At 42.0% G+C, this 22089-nt stretch overlaps 1 protein-coding gene across 6 annotated transcripts in view; it reads right to left on the minus strand.

Moving 5' to 3' along the window:
• Positions 1–22089, minus strand: part of GPM6B (glycoprotein M6B) — a 111431-nt gene that overhangs the window by 10320 nt on the left and 79022 nt on the right. For 3 of the 6 annotated variants that reach the window (XM_061364448.1, XM_061364442.1, XM_061364443.1), the window contains exons 2-4: positions 14897–15016; positions 4183–4369; positions 914–1070 (exon numbers count right to left, since the gene is read on the minus strand). In XM_061364448.1, the coding sequence (XP_061220432.1) occupies positions 914–1070; positions 4183–4369; positions 14897–15016 (464 nt within the window). The remainder of the gene's footprint in view (positions 1–913; positions 1071–4182; positions 4370–14896; positions 15017–22089) is intronic. The other 3 variants (XM_061364445.1, XM_061364444.1, XM_061364446.1) reach the window with 1 other exon arrangement.

The following is a 22089-nucleotide window of genomic DNA, read 5'->3' on the forward strand; positions in this document are numbered from 1 at the left end:
TGAATTCAGATTTTCAGAAATAGCTTTGAAATCCTGTCTCAGAAACATGGTTATGTTTCTGTTCTTGCAGAGTGCACCCTGGGGGGCAATGTGGGGGAGAATCTGAAGTTTTATTTTTAGCTAAACTTTGTTTAAAATTTTGCTCTCATACAGAAGTATATTGAAGGGAAGATGGATTGTAACTTTGAGGCTTTAAGTGTTTCAGCTTTGCAAGAAAGACTCCCTGTTATATCTATCATAGAATCATTGAATGGTTTGAGCTGGAAAGAACCTTAAGCTCATCTAGTTCCACCCCCCCCACCACAGTCAGGGACAACTTCCACCACAGCAGTTTTCTCAAAGCCCCATCCAACCGGGCCTTGAACGCTGCCAGAAATGGAGCATTCACCTCTGTGCCTTTTGCCTTCTGCAAAAGGAAGACAGCAGTACTTGATTCAAGTGCAAAGATGCTGCGAAGCTTTGCTCATTACTGTTTGCCTGAAGGATCCAGACATCCTCAAGCAGAATTGACTGTAGAAGTCATTAGCGTTTACAGTTTGCTATTTAAATAGCTCTGCAGACCACAGCCATTTTACAGTCAGCCTTCAAGCATCACTAGTGTGCTCCATGTTTAAAAGCATAAACTTTGGTTTGTCTCACATTGTTTTAAAATTAGCAGTCTCCAGACCAGTGGGTTCAGCTTTATGACATGGGAGGCCATGGTAGCACCCTGACAGTGCACCTGCAGAATCTGGATTTGACCAAGCATCCTCGGAGCTCAAGGAAGAACCACCAACAGGAATTGACTCTGACCACCCATAAGGACTTAAACAAAGAAAGCAATATGCTGTTGTTCAGAAAGCCAGGAGTTAAACCAAGCTCAACAGGTTTTGGCTAAGAGAGGACTACTGTTCTCATTTCTGATGCTGCTTACCATTCCACTGATGCAGCGGCCACAAGCTGTTGTTTTGAACTCTCCATGCAGCTCCTTCACAGCACTTGTTGTATAAAAACCTTCTGCCAAAAGGATTATTCCGTATAAGAAGAAAAATGATGCAATGCCATAAATTACATACTGCATTAGCTGAATTCTAAAATGGAAAAGAAAAGATATAATTAGATTTCACTCCTATAAAAACACAGTCCTCCCAAATCATAATAGGTATAAGATAACTCCTTTTCCAGAAATACAGTTCAAGGCTCCTTAATGCATTTTAAGCAAGCAGACTGTAAAAGAGGCCAGCATGACTATCCCAGTTCTACAGGTAAGCAATACTAATGTGCATTAGCCTTGTACATGCTTGGGGCCCATGGTATAAGCACTCCTTCAGATATTACTTGAAAAAGTTCTCAATTCCTTAAAGATCTACTACCTGCAATGAAACTCTTATGTCTAGAATAGGTAAATGGAAAGAGCAATTTCTAAATATTATCAATCAGATTCAGTATCTGAAGCTAATTGTTTTGGAGGACCAGAATGCCAGATCTTCCACACACCACTTTTGGCCTCCCAAAGTCATACTTTGTATTAGCACAACTTCTCCAGAACTTATGCCTTCTTAAAAGTAATTTGGGATGGCTATTTTGGATGAAGCTATTCAAAGAACAGAGAGGTTAATTTTATAAATCCATGCTGCCAGTTTTCTAAGGATAAATATATTTTTCCTCAGATGTCTTACCACTCTCCACTAAGTAGCTGCTAACATAGATCTCCAAGGAGCATCTGCATGATTTAGCTTAATTTAATGACTACCATTTATATAGTTGAATGTTATCCAGACAGATAGCACATCCCTTGTACCCAAATCAGATCTTGCTCATTTAAAATTACATGTGGGAAGTGTTATGCTTGTTTTCCAAACTGATTAAAAATAACAGGATAAATCTGTTGCACCTGTGCTGTAAAGCATGAAAAAATTAAGTCAAGATTTGAGAGAATATAGAATTCATTTCACCATTATTAACACTGTAGGAGAAACTCAATGCATGTTCCTAGAAATGAATAATATGAAAGCCAGTCTTAAAAAAATCTGTTCCAAAGTGTGCCTTACTAGTATAGTTCATTTTTTGTCTCTGTGGCCTTAAATTATTTGCCCCTTATTATCACCTCCCTTGCCTTTCTTGCTAGGCCTCTACCAAGTCCAAGACCTCAGCTGCTCTGGTAGGAATGACACGTTTCCCTGGGTGCTGATGCTGTCATGACACAAAATAATTGCCAAGAATAGTCCAAAATTTTAAAGTTGCTGCCTTTTATGGCTGCCTTGGTGATTTCTATTTTGCTTAAATGAAGACTGATATGAGAACAGGGTGTTCTGTTATTTGGTTGCTGAAGAATGGCCATTTGCTAAATTTGTGGCTAACTGCAGAGTTCTCATAGCTCGTGCACTGGAGCTGTGGACGCAGTACCCAGTCCCAGGGTGTAAGGGTGGGCAGTGCTGGGATGAGGTACCCTGGCAGGGTTCAGTCCACGCAGCAGGCCTGGACAAGAAGGTCCTGCAAGGTGGGGAAGCCCTGAAATGGTGCTGCAAGACTGATGCCAGTGATCCCAGGAGATGGGAAGGGGTCAGTTGCACATGTGAACCAGCAGGTCTATGTCTGCAAGCATACAGAAGCAGTGATGAAAGGAAAGAAAAAGAAACACATGAGAATAAAGTGTGTCAAGCTAGACCCTGATAGCAAATTCTTCAAATAACATCCTAAAAGTTGGGTCTTAAGGGCAGGTAAGCAAAGCATGCTTGCCTTGTTTGCTGCCAGTGCATTCCTCTGCACACAACACAGTGTGCACCATGTAGGCCCCCTCATCACAGAGGCAGGTGGCCTGCACAGGGACCCCTCCCAGAGTATTCAGATGGCTTTCAGGTTTTGGCTGCCCTCCTTCATGCTGTCCCGCTGCCTGGGGCTGGCTGTGCACTCTGCCTGCGGCTGGTGCTGGCCTATGGTAAGCAGCAGGCAAGATGATGAACCCAGACCCCGTCAGCATATCAACGCTGGTGTGCAGTTGTCATGAATCATGTGTGCAAACTTCCTCAGTGCCATCACAGAAAAGCCTTTTCAGACTCTGGCAGTTCAACTGGAGGGGCCACACAAGACCCAGTGTGTTCAGACCATCAGCCCAGAGCCTGGGACCCCCACACCTCTCAGTGCCAAGGGGAGAGAGATTCATGCCGACGGGGCTGGGTGCTTGAATGGAGGCCCTGATGCAGGCCTCCAGGCCTCACCCTGGTTTCGTGGAGAAGCCTCAGGAGCACAAAAGCCCCAGATATTTCACAATAAATCTACCCTCTTTCAGATTAAAATTGTTACCTCTGTTCTGTCACTACAAGCCCTGGTGAAAACCATTTCTCCATCTTTCTTATAGGCCCCCTTTAGGCACTAGACAGCTGCTAAATGGTCTCTGTGGAACCTTTCCTTCTCCAGGCTGAACAAGCCCAACTCTCTCAGCTGTCTCCATAGGACAGATGTTCCAGTGCTCTGACTACATTCATGGTCCTTCTCTGGACTTGCTCTAACAAGTCCATGTCCTTCTTATGTGGGAACCCCAGAGCTGAACACAGGACTCCAGGTGAGGAATCACAAGAGCAGAGTGGAAGGGGAGAATCACCTCTCTTGACCTCCTGCACATGCTCCTTTTGATGCAGCCCAGGATACAGTCGGCTTTTTGGGCTGCAGGCACAGATCATCAGCTCATGTCTGAATTTTTTATCCACCAGTGTCCCCAAGTCCTTCTTCACATGGCTGCTCTCAATTCCTTCCTCCCCCAGTCTGTACTAGGCATTGCCCTGACTCAGGTGCAGGATCTTGCACTTGGCCTTGTTAACCTTCATGAGGTTTGCAGGGCTCCACTCCTCAAGGCTGTCAAGGTCCCTGCAGATGGCCTCCAGAGTGAACTCTAGATGGCATTCCCTTAAGTGAACTAACTGCACCACTCACCTTGGTGGCATCTACAAACCTGCTGAGGGTGGCTGCACTCAATCCCACTGCCTATGGCATTGATGAAGATATTAAACAGTGTTGGTCACAATATAAATAAGTCAAGCAGCATACACGCTCTGGTTCTTTGTGTGGGAACACCAAGAAGACACTGAGCGCTTTGGAGAAACAAGCAATCTAATACTCAGGGATGGAGACCAGGGTTTGAATGCATTTCTACCCATTTAGGATGAGGGTATTATGAGGAATAATGGAAAAGGGAGGCATACTTACACTTCACTCAGCAAAGCATGGTCACTGGCAGTCGTGGAGAAGTGCTGCTCCAGGATAGACACAGTTCCCGTGAGCGCCACATGGCCGCAGCCACAAAACAACGCAACCCCCGAGAAGCAGAGAATGGTTGCCACGAGTGAAGCATATGGCACTCCTCCTAGGCACTTAATGCAACATTCAAAGCAACCTAAACAGAAGAGAGAAAGCAGAAGAAACGTTATAAGCAAAAAGCAAATTATGAGGAAAAGAACATCCGTCCTCCACTTGGTAAAAGCCACAGGGACTAAAAGGCCCAGGCATTGACATGCTAAGCAAAAATCTATAGGTGGTGCAAGACAACATCACCCTCTAAAGCAGTGACCTACAGATCTGTTGGTGTGGACTCACTGCCCAGAAAGTGTGCTGAGTGCTCCTATCTTTACAGGATCAAGAGATCGATAAGACAGCCTATGAAATGGAAAAAGAAAAAAAAAATCACTTGTCTAAAGGGTCACTAATCACTTGTCTATTGCAACTCAGCTGCTCACACAGAGCTCACCACATTTCACCATTACTAATTGCAGGAGCACCAGCTACACTGGCACCATTCAGGAAGCCAGAGAAGCAAATACTCAGGACAATATAGCCTTTTGGAAAGTGCCTTTTGCACTTGGAAGAGAAACACACTTAAGTCCACAAAACTTAGCCACCTTACACTCTCCCATGGCTCCCAAGCATCTTTTCGTATAAATCTGCATGAGGTAATAGGGATACAGGTATTTTAACAACTGAAAAATTGAATGTGTGTCAAAGACTAGCAATTTATATTGAGAGCAGTGAGATGCAGCTGTGTTACACAGACAATACATTTCCAGCTTTATAGGATACACTGGATTTTCAGTGGTCCCTGAACAGTCTGTAACAGCATAATCATAGTTTTAATGAATTATATCATTTAAGCAGTATGAGTTAACAAACCACCATCCCCCTCCTCCAAACTGCTGTTTTACAAACACTGCAATGAGGTTGCAGCTGAATTGCCAGGTTCCTTCCAACCGTGTGGCCTGAAAACCCATCTGCTTGCAGAGCTGGGAAATGCAAATCGGAAACAAACACAGCTTTTAACTGCGCTATAATGGTAATGGCAATCCATACCAATTCATTACTTCAGGGTGATGGCATTAAGCTGTCTCCATTAATGTGCATTTCATACAACTGCAAAAACACAAGCCATTAAGACAATGCTTAATGGAGTGACCAGCATTGCATGTCACAGGAACTGTCCACTGCTTCTCTGGGAAGGCGCTAAATGGACAAAGCTTTTGAAGGCAAGGAGACAGCTGGTGAGCGTGCACATCACATCACATCTTCCCACCCCAAAAATTCTTCACAAAGATCAGCAAGTCTCCATCCGCCACATGAGGCAAGTTTATTTTTATCCCCCCTCTCTTTCCCACTAATGAATGAGTTGCAGAGCAGGCACTTCCGTGGAACACTGGGGAATAATATGCATCCGATAACTGAAAGCTTTCTCGTTTCACAAGTGGGAAACTCTTCTTTTAGAGAGTCACTAGCAAGTGTCCTGGTCAGGCTTAAGCAGCTATCACCACCAAAATGACTTATGAAATGCCACTTCACTAACAGCAAATAAGATTTAATTGTCTAGAAACAAGCCTGGGAAGATTTTATAGTCAAGCCCACAGCTGGAGTCCATTCAGTAGGAACTGTCTTCATGACAAAAATAGTGCCGAATGAACAAACACTGCAGCTTAGCAGTGACAGGGCAAACAAAATCCAAATGCATGCTATCAGAAGAAATCATCTCTGGGGTTCATTTTACCACAGAGGTCCAGAGACGAGTTCAGACACCAGAGCTTGCAGAGCAACACTCTGCTCTGGGGAATCTGCCTGAGTGCAGCTTACAAGCCATATGCAACAACAGCCATACATTGTGAGGCTGGCTCGCCTCCACAGCATCTGCTCCGGGGTCAGGCCCAAACCTCCAAGAGTTAATCCAAGGAATGCTTGCACCTGGCACAGAATTAGCAGTGAAGGATTATCTAAGAGCAACCACGCTCTCACCCAGCAGGCAACGCTCAACACTCATGGCCACAGCCCAGCACAAAACAAATAGACTTTCGAGCCACAGTCCTAAAGGAGATGGTGACTAAATGCCAGATCGTTGCTTGGTGTGGAGGAGAACCTAATCATGCTGATCCACAGATTGCTTTGCAGAAGGATCCCATCAAAGACAGGAAAGAAAAACAGCTGGAAGCAAAGCCAAGGGACTGTCAAGGTCTGAAAGAAAAGCTGATGGTTTCAGAAAATGGGAGCAGCCTGCATGACAAAACTAAACACTGGGGTAGACCCAGGACTGATGATTAACACCCTACACTGCACAGCTAGCTTTCCAGGCCACTGCCAGAACTCACCCTGGAGAATTTGCTAGATCCCTTACCCAAACACATGACAACATCTGCCACTAATCCACAGACCCTTAAACAGAACCGACAGTGGCAAAGCTCCTCTCATCACCCAGCACCATGCAGCGGCACAAAGCAACTTTGTAACCATACTCTATGCTTTCCTCTACAGCCGAAGTGAAAAAGCATTACAATATTTAGGTGGCCCTCATTTTATCAGTGGAGATGATAGCCAAGGGATGCTCTGAGAGGCAGCTAAAGCAACCACACTATTTTGGGTAAGGCACAGAAAACTGCGTAAATGTGGAGCTGCAGAAACTACTCACTTTCGCAGCACGTCTAAAGCAGAAAGCAGAGGGACTCCAGTTCATGGGGAAATAGTAGGCTGCTAGTTTGCAAGCACAGGAAGCATCCCAAACCAGTACATTTCCGAGAGACAGCATGCATCCATACATAGTCATTCTGCACCCAAATTGACAGCAGAGCTGCACAGCTTCCTTCCAGAAGGTAACTAACTGCTGAATGACACAACCTCTTCATGGTGCTAACTCTGCCAGACCCTCAACAGCTCCCACTGTGAACACACTTTATGAGCAGCTTAAATTCATGCCTAGCCTGAGCAGTATAGCTGGGTTTATAATCTCGTTTTAAAGCAAGCCTCAAACAGTACTCTTAAGAGCAGCTTCCAAAACCAGCTAAAATTTGAAGCTTGTGAAGCACTTCTATATGCCTACCAAGCTTCCCAAGAAATCAGTAAAGCAAATCAAAGGATTGCTGAAAAAAATTAAAGCTTTCTGGGAAACCTGCTTTATGATCTCTATCTGTAACCCCAAGTCAGCAAGTATCTTCATGCCATATAACTGAAAACCCATGATGATGTTTGTCTAGTTCATGTTCACAAAGTAACTTGCTAATGCACTGATGACAACTGCAGGCTGGAGGCCTCTGAACTCCAGCAGACAAAAATAAGCAGTGCTAAAATAAGTTTAGTTCCAATTTTCTGCTAGTTTTTCCTTTCCATATGGCCAACACACCGAACTCTTCAGCTGTACATCCACTTCCAACGCAACAGTATAGAATGATTTAAATATGAAACTGTACAGCAGAAACACACATCACTGCATCTCCCCTTTCAATGGCCATTTTGTGCAAGGCATCACTAGAACCTTTTGTGCAACTCAGCAGAATAAAAACATTTTTTGTCCTCAGGCTGGTGAGCAGCAGTTGCCATGGAGGCAGGTTAATAACAGCCCAATGATTTGCCCAGAGCTGCCTGTGATCTTGGCTACAGATTTAACACACTCTCAGAAGGAGGCCAGCTAAAACAAGGACTGAGATTATTCTCTAGGGAATGAATGCTATTAAACACACACACACACACACACACAAATATTCTTGCTAAAGGACAAAAATAAAGCGAAGAGAAAAAACAGGAACCGCCTATTCTTTTAATCTCCTGGAAACTATCAGTCACAGGAAATTGGTAAAGGATGAACCTACATATGTACACAAACGGGCAATTGGTTGCTTAATGTATGAAGAATAATTATACAACCTACCCAGCAGTGTACAGGCTATTGCATATATGCAGGGGCTTAGCCATTCAATTTCCCATGTCAAATGGCAATTGTGTGGCTAAACCTTCTTTGATACTTTAAGTACGGCTTTAAGATTTAAACTCAGAAAAGCAAGGTAATGCAAAATTAATGGAAAATAGTCTTAAAAGAAAAAAAAAAGGAAAGAAAAAGTCAATTCTCCAACTCTAACTCATCCTACTAGGGTCAATTCTGTGCAATGCACTGGGATCAGGTAGCTGTCCTGAGTATTCCCAGGGCTTGCTCTAGCAAGTTCACACATCAGCTCTCAAAGCCAGACTTCAAAAGTTGAGACAGACAAAGCCATCCCTCAAAGCAAAGCATGGAAAGCATCAAGTAAGGGAAGAGTGTCCACACCTCCTGGACAGAAAACCAGCCTGTCCTCTTAACATCCCAAACTCCTCCTAGGTTGAATTAGTCCCTCAGTGTATCTCAGGTATGAATCATTGATCTCATAGTCAAGGTTACTGTGGAACAAAAAAATTAAGGAACAAAGCCCGAAAAGTGGTTTGAAAACCTCTCAATTTCAATGATCTAAACCTCCAGGCTCCCACAGCCATTTTCTGCGTTAGTTCCAACTCTCTTTTCCTTAGAAGTTCCATTTGTTTCCCTCCCATAAATCAATCTTGATGTTTGGAAAGATGAAGCAATGAGCACCATTTTTTCTCATCTCTTTCTGTAACCATGTAATGAATTTCTAGAAATCCTGTCATCTTGGACACTTGCTCAGTTAACATGTGGCAGAAATTACATGACAGGTTCCACCACAGAACCAAGATCTCTGTTGGTTTCACCACCACGGCACAGGGAGCACGTGTGGAGAAACTGCCGTAACAAAGAGAATGTTGCAAAAAGACCCAAGGAAATGAAAAAAAACCCCCTAGATAATACGTTAAATTAAAGCACTAGATAGCATCTTAAATGCAGCCATCACATGTAAATCAAGCTCATTATTACATATCCACAGGAGCCTGGTGTTGGGAGCATTATTCCCAATTCACAAATAAATATGAGAGGTCAGCACTTCAGATTCACCTCCCATTTCCCCAGTGATGAAGATTCTTCAATGCCAAGACTGCATAATAGCATTGGAGTCCTAAACCACCATGGACCTTTGTCAGAAAATGAACTGTAAGTCAGTGAAAGCAAATGCTCATTTTACTTTCTGCCACTGACTGTATTTTTTAAAATCTCCATTATGAATGGCTTATGCATGCTAGGATGTGAATTTTCATACCTTACAGCATGACTGACAGTTACAGGTGAAGCAGTGAGGGATGCAAGAATACACTAATACCTCAGAAGCAAATAGGGAATTTACCTCCTTCTTCCCTGTGTGAGAATAAGCCACGACCTGGCAGTAAGATAACTTCCCACATTTATCACCCACACCAGCAGCCAAGGGTCAGTGGCAGCAGTGCAATAAGATAAAACATTTAATCTTACATGGGTAAGTTTAAAGCATGTGACAAATTTATTTCCCCACATTAATAGGGGCACTAAAATAAAAAGGCTGTGTGTTAAATCACTTGGAAGTCTTTGTGGAAGCTCTATCCTTACCTGTTCCTGTTCATCTTAAACGTTGCTGATTTCCAAAACATGACACAAAGGTAAAACCCCTATAATTAATGACAATAAATGTTCACCCACCACACACTTTTGGATTAAGTACGTTAAACAGACTAAATAAGTGATGAGCTAAAATAGAGAAAGTCCTTTATTTTCCTCCCACAAATCTCTTAAAGCTCTTCCACAGATAGCTTCAAGTTCAGCCTCTCCTAATTTTGCCTTTTTGTCCTATCTGAATCAGAAGTTGTGAAATTAACTTATACTAAAAATGAACTGTTCATGAGAGCCAGAAAACTTTATGCAAAGGTACTTTGGTCTAGAAAGATCGATAATCTCCCCCCAGCCTGCATTCACATCCTGCTCTTCCAGTTGTTAATCAATAAATTCTCCTTCCTAGCCAGTACAGTATCTGTGATGGAGAGGACATGACCTTTGGCGACCACAGCCATCAAAGCTGCCACCAAGGGTCAGACCTGAAATCCAGCAAGACAACCACTCTCATCCATCACAGTGGCTAGCACAAGATGCTTCATTCAAGTGAAAAGCAGTGAGACCTGCAGGAAGTCTGATCCATCCAGTAAGTCTCATCCCAACCTGCAATATTCAAGAGCTACCCGAAGAACAAGTAGACCCTTTCTGAAGGTTTTCAACATTAATGGCAACCTCTTCAGATATTCTTGATACACACATGACAGATGTGGTTTCAGCACTGCATTGCAGCTAGGTCCCCACTTCTGAGAACGTATTTATTTTCTTTGACTAGTTTTACACCTTCCATCTTTAAACTTCTTTAGAAGCTTCCATACTCTAGTGTCACAGAGAACTACAAAGCCTTGCTCGTGCTTCCTGTGGTGGAACCAGTGCAGAGAAACCAGGAGAACTGGTACACACTAGGAACAAAAAAACCCAACCCAAATACCCGTGGCAGAGGTTATCAATGTTCATCAACAGCAAAAGGCAATTTAATTTTTCCTCTCACTAATGAAAACACGACCTCCAGATTGCAGAAAAGTCTGTTTTACCAAGGCAAGATTTGTCTCTTCTGAATGTTGCTAAAGGACAGAGAAAAGACTCCAAGACAGCTGTAAACATAAACCCTGTTTTCCTTCAACTCTCAGGTCCAAACCAGACTTCTTCTTAAAAAAAAAAAAAAAAAAAAAAAAAAAAGAAAAAACCCACAAAAAAACACATTCCCACTGTAGGAATCAAGCTTGTTTCATATGAGGACAGATGATCTTCACTGCCTTTCACAGGCCTTCTCTAATTCATCTTCTTCAAATTCACTGAGATGAATGCACACACTCCCCATCTATATCATTCCCAGCCTCTGTAAGGCTCATTAAGCTCACAGGTGTTCTGAAGGCATCTTTTTTCAGGCAGTACAATCTATGAAAGATGAATCACTACATCCATGCTTATTGCAAGTGCCCATACCAGGCATTTCCTGAGTGAGAGCAAGGAGTCAGACCTGCATGGTGAGAACACTGCTGCCCCATGAAACAGTAGGACAAGAGAATTGCTCTTGTCCAGCTCTTGGACAAAGGTCAAGCAGAACTCAAGTTTTAATTCATGTCTTGTCTGTTTTACTTTTGGCCTATGAAACAGTGGAAACCACAGCAGAAGAAAAATACTTAATTTATACTTTGGGAAAGGCCTTACTTGAATCAAGATTTATAAGGGAATCCTTATGGATCAATATCTTTTAGCTGTAAGCTACTTCTGCACAGAAAAAAAATAACTTGGTGATTTAAAAAGAGACTTCTCATATAAGGGATGGCTCAAGCAGTACTCGTATAAGTTTTGGCATTAATCCTCCTGGAGACTTGTTCTACTGTTTTACTATGCAAAATAACCCTTGGGACTTTTGCACAGCAGCAGCATGTGGAAGAGCTCATTGACACACAGAGCTCAAAGTTCAAACACATTGCACCAGCAAGGGTAGCTGCTGCTCCAAGCTGTGGTTGTAACTCTCAGATGACATAGCAACAACTCACTGCAAAACGTGCCTGAAGACATTCCTCCTTGGTGCCCTTACCCCGACCTCCCTCCCTTCCTTCTTGCAGAAACATGCTGAAGGGTCAACATGCAAGAACTGCTGCATCAGTAGATGCCAGTGCAGGTGATAACTTCGGACAAATCAAGCCAAAGACGTAAAATAGATGAAGCAATGGGCAGACTGCCAAAGATAATCAAATGGCTGAAGGCCTAGACAAGCTCACTGGGGTCAGTACAAAAGCACCTAAGCATTTCAGTCCCCCGGGGCTACACTTCAGCAGTTCTGTGAAACCTTCTGTACGAACATTAGGGTTTTCTGGATTCAACTATCCTCCAGAGCCATCTGTACTTGGTTGACATGATTTTTAAAGCTGACTTTAATCAAAGGTGAGTATCTTACCTGGAAAACTGGAGTTGAGACTCTTAGCTCCACCCTTCTGGCAGCTGTAACTCACCTCACTCTCCATCAACCTTCAGAATTCAGCAGGAGATCAAGACTTTAGCCACACTGGATTTCAGTCACGGCTACAGACCACTTCCCCAGTTGATTCCTCCCTAGCTACAAAGAAGCAAACAGAAACACAACCCGTCTCTCCCTACAGCTGAGGGCCAAAAACTGGGGGGGAGGGGGGAGGTCAGAATTTCAGCCTGGTGGATGTTAAATTTGGAAGGTAAATTCTTCATTTCAGAGACAACTGAAGATGCCAAGGTCTTCTCAGACATTTACTCAACAATGGAACTAGAGGAGCGCTAAGAAACTTGAACCACAACTGGGGAAATCTTTTGCCCTGCAAGAGCTTTCATGCAGGTATGTCTCCAGTTGAGCCACCACCACACCATTTTCAAAATGTAAGCTTGGTTCTTTAAGGGAGCAGGCTGTTTCAGTGAGATACTCCACATACGCCTTCATGTGCTCACACAGCAGCTGAAACACCTCCCAGCATCTGGGGGAAACAAGTCCAGGGAAATAAAAAGAAGAACAACAACAAAAAAAGATTCCCATAAAGCAAACAACACCCACCCAGCCTGGAAGACTGCCCAGAGCTAAGCTCATGTTAAACAACCATTGCTAAGTTTCTTAGTTAAGTAAAAGATGGTACTTTGCTTCCTGGGAAAAAAACTGTTCTTGGCATTTTGAAAGGCTCATTAAGCTTGCAGGTGTTCTGGGGATGTCTTAGCTCCAGCACCACTGTGAATATCCCACGCTGACTCTTCCCTCACAGTTCAAGTACTGCATAAAGCTTAAAATGGGGAAGGGAGACCATGTCATATCTGGAGACCCTGAGAGAAGAGATGGATGCCACGAGAACTGCCACAAGGGTGCTCTCCTAGTGATGTCCATTCAGACACTGACAGAGTAGGCAAAGTAAAAATGTCCATACTGCAAAGGCAACCAGGAAATAGTGTGGCTTGTCAGAGAAATGGAGAGTTTATCTCAGCACAGTAGCCAGTGCAACCCAGCAGTGGGAAGCTGTATGCCAGTACTGAAGGGAGACATGTTACAGCTGTGAATTGTGTTGTGACTGAAGCAACATTTTCCCTCCAATCTAAGGGAAAGGAACAAAGAGCAATATTTTCACTGTGGTTAATCCATCACTGGTAGATTAGTCTTATTCGAAATCTGTTTCATCACTTCCTAAAAACGTTTTAATTTAAGTGCAGCCATTTAAAGGACCTTCCCTTTGAATTAGCATTTCTGGGCTTTGTTACTGGGGGGGTTTTAACCCCTTTTTCAACTTCTCCATGACAGGCACCACATTTGCCTCCATGTTACTTCAGGAAGATTCCCAAGGCAGCCTGAATAGTGTTTGGTTACCTAAACAAGGGTCTCTAGCACCATTTTAGGTGCCAGACTCCCAGCTGCTGCAACAGAAGGCTATGAGTCTCCTCTGTGTCCTGGCTCATCCGTGCCAGCACATATGGACGTGTCTCATCACTGCGACAGATGAAGAGGCAAAACACATTGATAACCAGGGACCTGGCCTGTTCCCTCTATGTCCTTTACAGCCCAGGAAGCAGCATTCATAACCTACTGCTCCTTCCTGAAGCATTTCTGCTGTGTATAAAGCATGCTACGTGCACTGATCTGAAGTTTGGAATGTCTTTTGGCAGCCAGTCTGTCAGCCAGGTAATTTGTCATAAAATATGTCTAAAAAGAATATTAATATTGAAGACGGAAATCATTAATTGCAACCTAAGTATCTGAGAGAGGAAAAAAAAAAAGCCATTCTGAAATACATAAACATTTGAATCCTAAAGACAAGAGTGTGCAAATATAATGGAAAGGTGAAGTTTGAGGCAGCAAGCTTCAGTGAATATTTCCTTGTAACTGCTGTGAAATCTCTAATGTGGAGGCAGACACCTCCAGCAAGCAAGCTGTCAAGCAGGCTTCAATCAGCTCCATCAAGGGAAGAGGACTGCTGGACAGAGCTAGCTGCAAATGCTGTCTCTGAGCGTTTATATCCTTCGCTGTGCTAACTCAGACTGGAATTTTCCAATGCAATCAATCATGTGCTTGATTTCAGGTGTCTTTCTGAGGTGCTCCAAAACTAAATTTCTCCTGAATTCTTAAAATAAAGCTTCCAGAAAACAAAGCAAGGTCTTTTTGAGGTCTCAAGCCAGATATTGAAAGAACAGGCATGTGGAATTGCCAAACCATTTTAAAACCTCAGCTGGAATCCTCCTTTAGATTCTGACATACACACTTAACTGCTTCTAGCAAGGGAAAAATGCAAACAAAATCACAGAATATTTCCTAGGAAGTGTACTGTAGCAGACCAGTAAGTCAGATGTGCTATGTGTCAACTTAGTATCAATTACTGCCGTTGTGACTGACAAGTCTGATAGACTCATTGGCATACAAAACCCATACTATGCCATCTCATGTGTAAACAGTTTTGAAGCAATCAGGCAGCACAGTTAAAAGTGAGGTGTCCCTTACCACACATTATTGTCTTTCAAGCATTAACAACCAAATTTAAGTTTATGGTAAGTATTCAAATGGAAGAACTAAACTCTTTACAGCCTTAACAAATAAAACAAGAAAAATAGAAGGACATTTACCTTAAATTGTTAGGACTAGTGCAAAGCATTAGGTTTATGCTACTACCATTTCTGAACTCTCCATTCCCTTTCACCCAGCCCTTTATTTACCTTGAATCCCCAAAGGACTAATATTGCCTCTCAATGCTGGCACATGATGGTACCGGTGTGGCCTTGAACTCCTGTACATCCAGTGGTACCTGCCAATTTCCATTTCTGGTCTGGTGATCACTGCCAATTTTAGGTGGTAAAAAGTCAGTGTCACCAGCAAGTTTTAGTTCAGCACTTTCAATCATTTAACTTTAAGAACTAAGAGCCCAGAAAAAAACACTGTAGTTTCAGAAGTGAAACAACATAAGCTTAGAAACCAAAGGAAGGGTTGGGAGGGATGATCGACAGGGAAATGCTAACACAGGTGTTAAGAAAGGTTGAATAGCTAAAACTCCAGCTAGTATTTGAATTAAACATGTAAGGAAGGACTTGTTATTCATTCCTCCCACCCACTCTCACATCTCTCTCTTTTTGTCCATGGTGAAAAGTGCTGTACCAGAAGTAAAGGAAGACAAAGTCATGGAAAGCCATGTTATCTGTTTTTTGAAGACTCTAAATCTGTTAAAGAAAATGGTTATTGTGGTGTGTAAAGGTAGGGCAAACACACGAGATTGCTTCATTATTTTCATACTTTAAAAAGTAAGTCACAGGCTTTATTTCACCTAGGCTCTGCTCAGGTGCAAAAATCGGAACCAAGTATGTTAAAACAGACTTGTTCTAAGTTTACAATGAAGGACAGCAGTTATTCTTCGGAGGACAGCTGAAGCTCAGCAACAAGACCCCACATGCAGAGCCACACCTGACCCTCCTGCACACTCATCACACACTCACCAGCATGGGGCTTCCAAGCCTCCTGAAAGAAGCCACTGGCAAAACAATATCAAACCACTTTCAAACTGACATGTCCCCCTCAGCACTGTTACGGCTTTGTCAAGGCTGTCAGGGTGAGACAGACAGGTCTTTATTTAAAACTCACTGCAGTCCCGCTCTGCAGTGCCTAAATCAGAAAGCAACCATCATTTCTGGCCAAAACAAATTCAATTCATCAGTGCTCAGGCATGTGGAGGAAGTGAAGGTTAACAATGCTGAAAACCCATCTGCTGTAGACTCAATCACAAACAAATTCTGGGGGCAGGGGGAGTAGAAGTGCCGTATTTCTGGTCCCTGAGGGACTTAGGAAGGTCCTGGACCTGGTCCCTCTCTCACATGGTTTTGCTGCTGGTGCAATGAGGAGTTTGGCACAGCTACATCTGCATATGTCAAGAAGAGAAAAAAAATCTCGGCCTCAAATCCAAATGCTGGATCTAGAGATTTGAGACAAGAATTTTTTTTATTCATCTTCTACATCAGCAAATAAACTCTTAACACAGTCTTTTGGTTTGGGATGCAAACTTAGTATCAGTGACTCTCTAAACGATACTTTGTGGCTTGGCACAGCCAAGCAAGTATGAGGCAGCGTGTTTTTCCTACAAGACATTATTCCATTTTGTACGTCTTACCCCTCCTTTTAGGAAAGACAAATTCCACACCTTACAAGCATAACCAAATTCAAAAGGTGTCAAAGGTATTGTTCCAAAATGTGCACACTTAGAATGATATCATCTCCTTTTGCTTGCACAGGAACGATCCTTTTTATAAGATCTACATGATCTTAAGGTCCTTTCCAACCCAAACCATTCTATGATTCTGTGATCAGAAGGAACACCATAATAAAATGACTTGAATATAAAACTGAAAATAACAGAATTCCTTGCTGGTACTGTGTATCATTTCCCTCCTCCCTCCCAACTGTCTGTTCCCTGCTTTTTTGAAGCTACTTACTGGATATTAGTAAGAGATTCAGATTTAAAAATAAGTAAATTTAAAAGACTGGTTATTTTTAATATTATTTATGTATTCTAGTATTATTTAAATTTTTCTTTTGCACTGCAATAGTATCTAGACCAAACTTGACACCAAAAGGATTTTATCCTGCCAGGCCTGAACACACAATTCATGATTTCTCCTGCAGTAGCTACAAAATCCACTTGAATCTGGGCAGCAGAGCACGCAGCTTGCTTTCTCCCCTGGCCTGGGGAGACACTGGTGAAGTCACCACTGTCTGCTGTGGGACAAACATGAAAACCGTAAATGTGGAGGCAACATCATTTCCGTAAATGAAAATATTTTATGAAGTTGTTTTTTTTTTTTAATTAGCAATTCCTGATTTTGCAGTAACAGGGCTTCTTTCATTAGGAGCCAGTTTAAATTCCGTAAGGAATCTCAGATTTTCTGCTGCTCTACAAAGAGCCACTTAGCAATGGCTGTTTTGTAGCCCTTACTGCAAGCCTGGCATGACCTCTGAAGTTGAAGAGCATCTTTGGTGCCTTTGCTGGGACCCACCCAGGCCCATCATCACCAGGTCAAAAGTTTCACAAGCTTCAGTGATGTAACAACTACTGCACACAGTATGTATGAGTTAGAAGTGTAACTCTGTACCCCAATAGTAAAGAAAGGAAATAGCTTTAAATTACTTATTTACCTTCTGCTTTCTGAGGAACTAACTACACTGACTGCATTCCCAGGTGTAGGTTACAACACTCTCCATGCACAGCCAAGCTCACGCAGCTCAAGCCCTGCTGTCAGCACCAGGTTGTACTAGACCCTGCACAGACACAGTAGCTACAGAAGTGACAGTGTTTTCATGTCACACCATGCAGGCACAATGATGGCGACTGTGGTGTTCAATATTCATTGGTATGAGTCATCTTCCATGTCTGTAATAAAACTCCCAGTGCCCAACATCCTCACACTTGCTGCCTTTAGCATACGGTTTTAGAGCAAACAAACAGTTATGACATTCATCTGTTGCAGCTGACGAAGCAGTCCGTAGGAGCAAAGAGAGGGCTGTCATTTGGTCATTTATGATCTGGCAACCTGGTGATGAATACTGCATTAGGAGCAAGGCTGGTCAGAAAACAGGGAAGGGCCAGAGTAACCAAAGGGGACTCCCTTAACCCCTCTTTGCTTCCCCTTTTTAGCCCTTTTGCTCCCACTGAGGAGTCCATTGTGCACATGCAGTGCCATCTGGGCTCCCCTCCCCATTACTGTATCCTGTGACATGTATGTCTGGTTTTTCTGCTTTCACGAGGTTGTCCAGACCAGTATGAGTACGTTCTCTGAGTATTTTTCAACCCCCTCCTATTTAGAAACCAAATCCTATTCATTAAAACCTAAATTACTAAGCCTACCAAATTATTATCCCCAGAATATCGTGTGTCCCAGATTCTCTCTGGGCTGGACCTTTCTTCCTACAGTCATACTCTTCAGGGACTTATACTTAAGGCAGTTAAGTGTTTTCAGGGAATCTGAAACACCAATAAGTTGTATAAAATGGGCAAAAATATGCAGCATACAAATCTTTAAACAGCTTGACAGCTCTGATACCACTGTGTGAGCCTAACATTAAATGGGTATGCTTGAAAATTTTGATTATATACCAAATAATATAAAACATATCTAAAAAAAGACATTTTTTTCAATTTGTTGTCACACAAAGTACATCTACCTGCAGTACATTAATATGTCATAAGCTCACTGCATAAAAACAATTTCACTTAAAGTTAATAAACTGCACATTAACTCACCCCTTTCTCACATCACACTTCAGGAGCTTCATTTATGCATCCACACAGTTGTGTTTAACTATTTTCTTTCTTTTTTTTTGTCTGGCATATACTTGTCTACTTAGAGTTTAAGAGTAGAAAGATTGCTTCATATATGATGAAAATAATAAAGCTCACACCCATTCCTGAGTATGACATCATCTTTCATGGAGAGCAAATTAGTAGAGAAGAGCCAATTAAAAGGAACCTTTGATACAGATGCTCTGGCTGGTTTTCATTATTCTCCAGCACAGCATATACAATTCAAACATCATATGTGCTCATACAAGGAATCTATATCGTAGTGTAACAGCTTTCTTCCATTCTCCCATGCGTACCTGGTGAATGCACTATGGTCATCCGCAGTTGAGGTGGGGTTTTGTTTGTTTGGTTTTGACTTTTTTTTTTTTTTAATCTGGTATAATTTCTTATAGTTAAATGCAAAGGGAAACTTCTTGTCTCCATTAATGTGTATCAGGATCTATATCCTTCACTGCTGATGCAAAATGGCATTTCGTTTTTCTTATTTATTCCACCTCAGTAAATCTGCCTGCCCAGACCTCACATTTTGATTTAATTTAATGCCTGCAAGATAAACCCTGTCATTTGTAAGAATTTGCAAACCTTCATCTTTAAAATGCATCCAATCTGTCCTGCAGCCCTGTAAAGTATCTGTTAAACATTTTGCTTCAGCTTGCTTATGGTGTTCTCTTCTGATAAGGGCTGCTGATACACAGTATATAAAGCTGACTTCTTTCTTATCTCCATCAACATGGGTGTTGCTCCATTTCCAATTAAAAAACTGGGGCAGCTGCCACTCATCTGGGTGCAGAGAAACAAATGTCTGATAAACACTGAATCCATCAGCTGGGTAATATCACTGCCTGAATCAGGCAGGATATGCATGATAATAATTATTAAAATACAAACCTGGTATTCATATAAAATTTTGCAAACTTTAAAATTCTAAATAAGGTCAATCATTTTCATTTATCATTCAGTAATTATTCATAAAGCACATTAGCATGTGTAAATTGTCTCAGCTAGACTGCAATCCAAAATAACTGGCCATCCACATTTGCCACAGGGATGGGAAATGAAAACCGGTACCTGTGAGACACCACCATTCAGATCTGACTGTATTATGGTGCTTGAACCGACAATAGATCTTGCTGCTCAACCCAAGTCCTTGGGCAGTTATTGCTCTCCAGAGCTCTCTAGAGTACGGGGAGCCCTGTATACAGACAGCATGTAGTCCCAACCCAACTTTCTCCAAGTGTGTATTTTATACAAACACAGCACACCACTGAGGAGGTCCTTTCATTAAAAAATCCAACCTGGAAAAGTGTAATTTAATTTTTTTTTTTACAGGGAAAAACCTCTCACATTAAAAGTACATTTTGCTATTAGCTAAATGCAAATATTTTCCCCAGAACTTGGCAGCGGACAGTATACTGTGTGTGAACCTGGATACCCAAAGTGGAATGCTCAGGACCTCTAGCTCAACCTTAGCAACAGCAACATCCCCCAAACTCCTTCAGATGTTCAGTTATCTCCTTGGACATTCATTTCTGGAAGGAAGAGTTAAAAGACTTTGTGATAGCACTTCAATTGCTTCAAGCTGTGGCGGCTGCCTTGCAACCACTGGATCTAGGGCATCACATAAAGGATGGCCGTTACACTAAGTCCTGGTAGGATCTTAGAGGGAGAAGCAAATGTTGCAAGCCTAGTAAGCATGTAAGGCACAAAAAGCAGGGGATCCAGTCCAGACAATAAATGGAATAATTTTTTAAGGTGTCATCTTCTATTTCATACTCCCAAAATGAAACAGCAGCATTTTCCTGGAAGTTTATTCACACAGAGAAAAAGCTCATTTTTCTCCATGAGAACTGTTCATGGAGAAAAATGAGAAAAGGGAAAAGAACCCTTTTGAAAAATCCTGCATTTCAGAGGTACCTTAAACTTGCTGAGCCCATCTGAAAACCCAACTGGGCTCAGCAGCCTTAGCACTTTGGAAAATCTGTCGTGTCCCCCCCAAATGAAATATGCCTCCTATATCACTGCTTCATGGCAGTAACACTGCAGGGAGACCTGGGCTAATTGTTCTGCTATTGAAACTAGGAGTGGGACTGTTTCAGCTTTCTACATTTTAGTTCACTGTGAAACATATTGGGAATTTAAGTGAATAGGAAAAAAAAAAAGCATAATGTGAGAGACCATGTGTTACTTTGAGAAATTAGGGAACTGGCAAGAACAAAGCCTTGAAGTGTTACATACACATACCTATGTAACAGATCCAAAGTATAAAATTATCACAGAAAAACTAGGAAATGGTGGTAAAATTAAGTTAGGTAGTTCCCCTACTTGCATCTTATGAAGGCAACAGATCAAGCACCCTGACTTGGTAACAGATTTACTGCTCTACATGTTGTGCTTTCATCCTTGCCAAAACAAAAGGGAAACCATAAATTCATCATAAACACACTCAGCAACAGATTTCGTTTTGCACAGCTGCTGATGCATACGGATAACTTTCCTTGGTGTTTATTGTGCATAAGTTCTATCAGTTTAAAGGAAACTCATCAATCAGAAGCAAAAAATGCTGTAATTTTTGAACACTGATCTATGAGATCAAAGTGGTTTTACAGTCAACGTATTTAGGACATTTTGTACATTAAGTACTCAACATCTACAGTGAGATGGGTTATTGTCCACATACAATAATGGCTTTCAGAGTTTAATCTCTTATCAGTGGACCTCCTTTTGTGAAATCCCTAATGGATTATGTAGTACTACATATAATCATTTGACATTTTCATTTACTTGAAACTGAAGCTAGGTTTGAATCATACAAAGTGTGTAGGAGGAATCAGATTCGAAGTAGGAAAACAGAATCTGGTACTGGACAGTACAGGGATTTGTCATTATGTTCGTATCTGAACTGTTTAACAATAAATGAAACAATTCCACTTGGCAAAATGTATTAGTTGTGTAACAGCTGCTTATGCCTCTGAGGTACTTAGATTGCTTGTAAATGACACAACAGGTTCAAAAGTATACAACAGCTCATATAAAAAGGCAGTAGAAATTTCAGTATTTTTGTGCTGCTGTATCATTTTGCAAAACACCATCGCTGTAATTCAGACAGTCTGCCACACTGAAGAGGGACATTCATTGTCATACATTATATGATGCAGAAACAAAACATCTTTTGGTAGCTGAATTTACCCTCTGAAGTTCAGCACTCCAGACCAAATAAATCACCTGTAAGGAAGGCTGGGATTGATGAAGCACCTCTCCCTTCTGCACCTCCATCTCCCTACTGCAGAACCACTACCATGGAATTGTTCTCTCCATTAAGCAACAATTCCTGGTGATTAACAGATCCTGAAATCTAATGTTGTGAAACTCATTGCATTATTCCCCATTACCATACCACAAGCATCACAATACTCTACAATAGCAAAATTTGCTGGACGACACCAAAGAAAAGGAATTTAAAAATAAAAGTAGCGTTTTCATCAAGCTAGCTACACAAACATTATGAGATATTATAACATATGTTATTATAACCTAGGTCTCCCACGCTGCATTGCAAAGCCTTGCTAT

The sequence above is a fragment of the Neopsephotus bourkii genome, unplaced genomic scaffold (genome assembly GCF_033783945.1).
Source record: "Neopsephotus bourkii isolate Nb327-2 ecotype Australia unplaced genomic scaffold, CSIRO-AGI_Nbou_v1 NB_1234, whole genome shotgun sequence".
NCBI classification, from domain to species: domain Eukaryota; kingdom Metazoa; phylum Chordata; class Aves; order Psittaciformes; family Psittacidae; genus Neopsephotus; species Neopsephotus bourkii.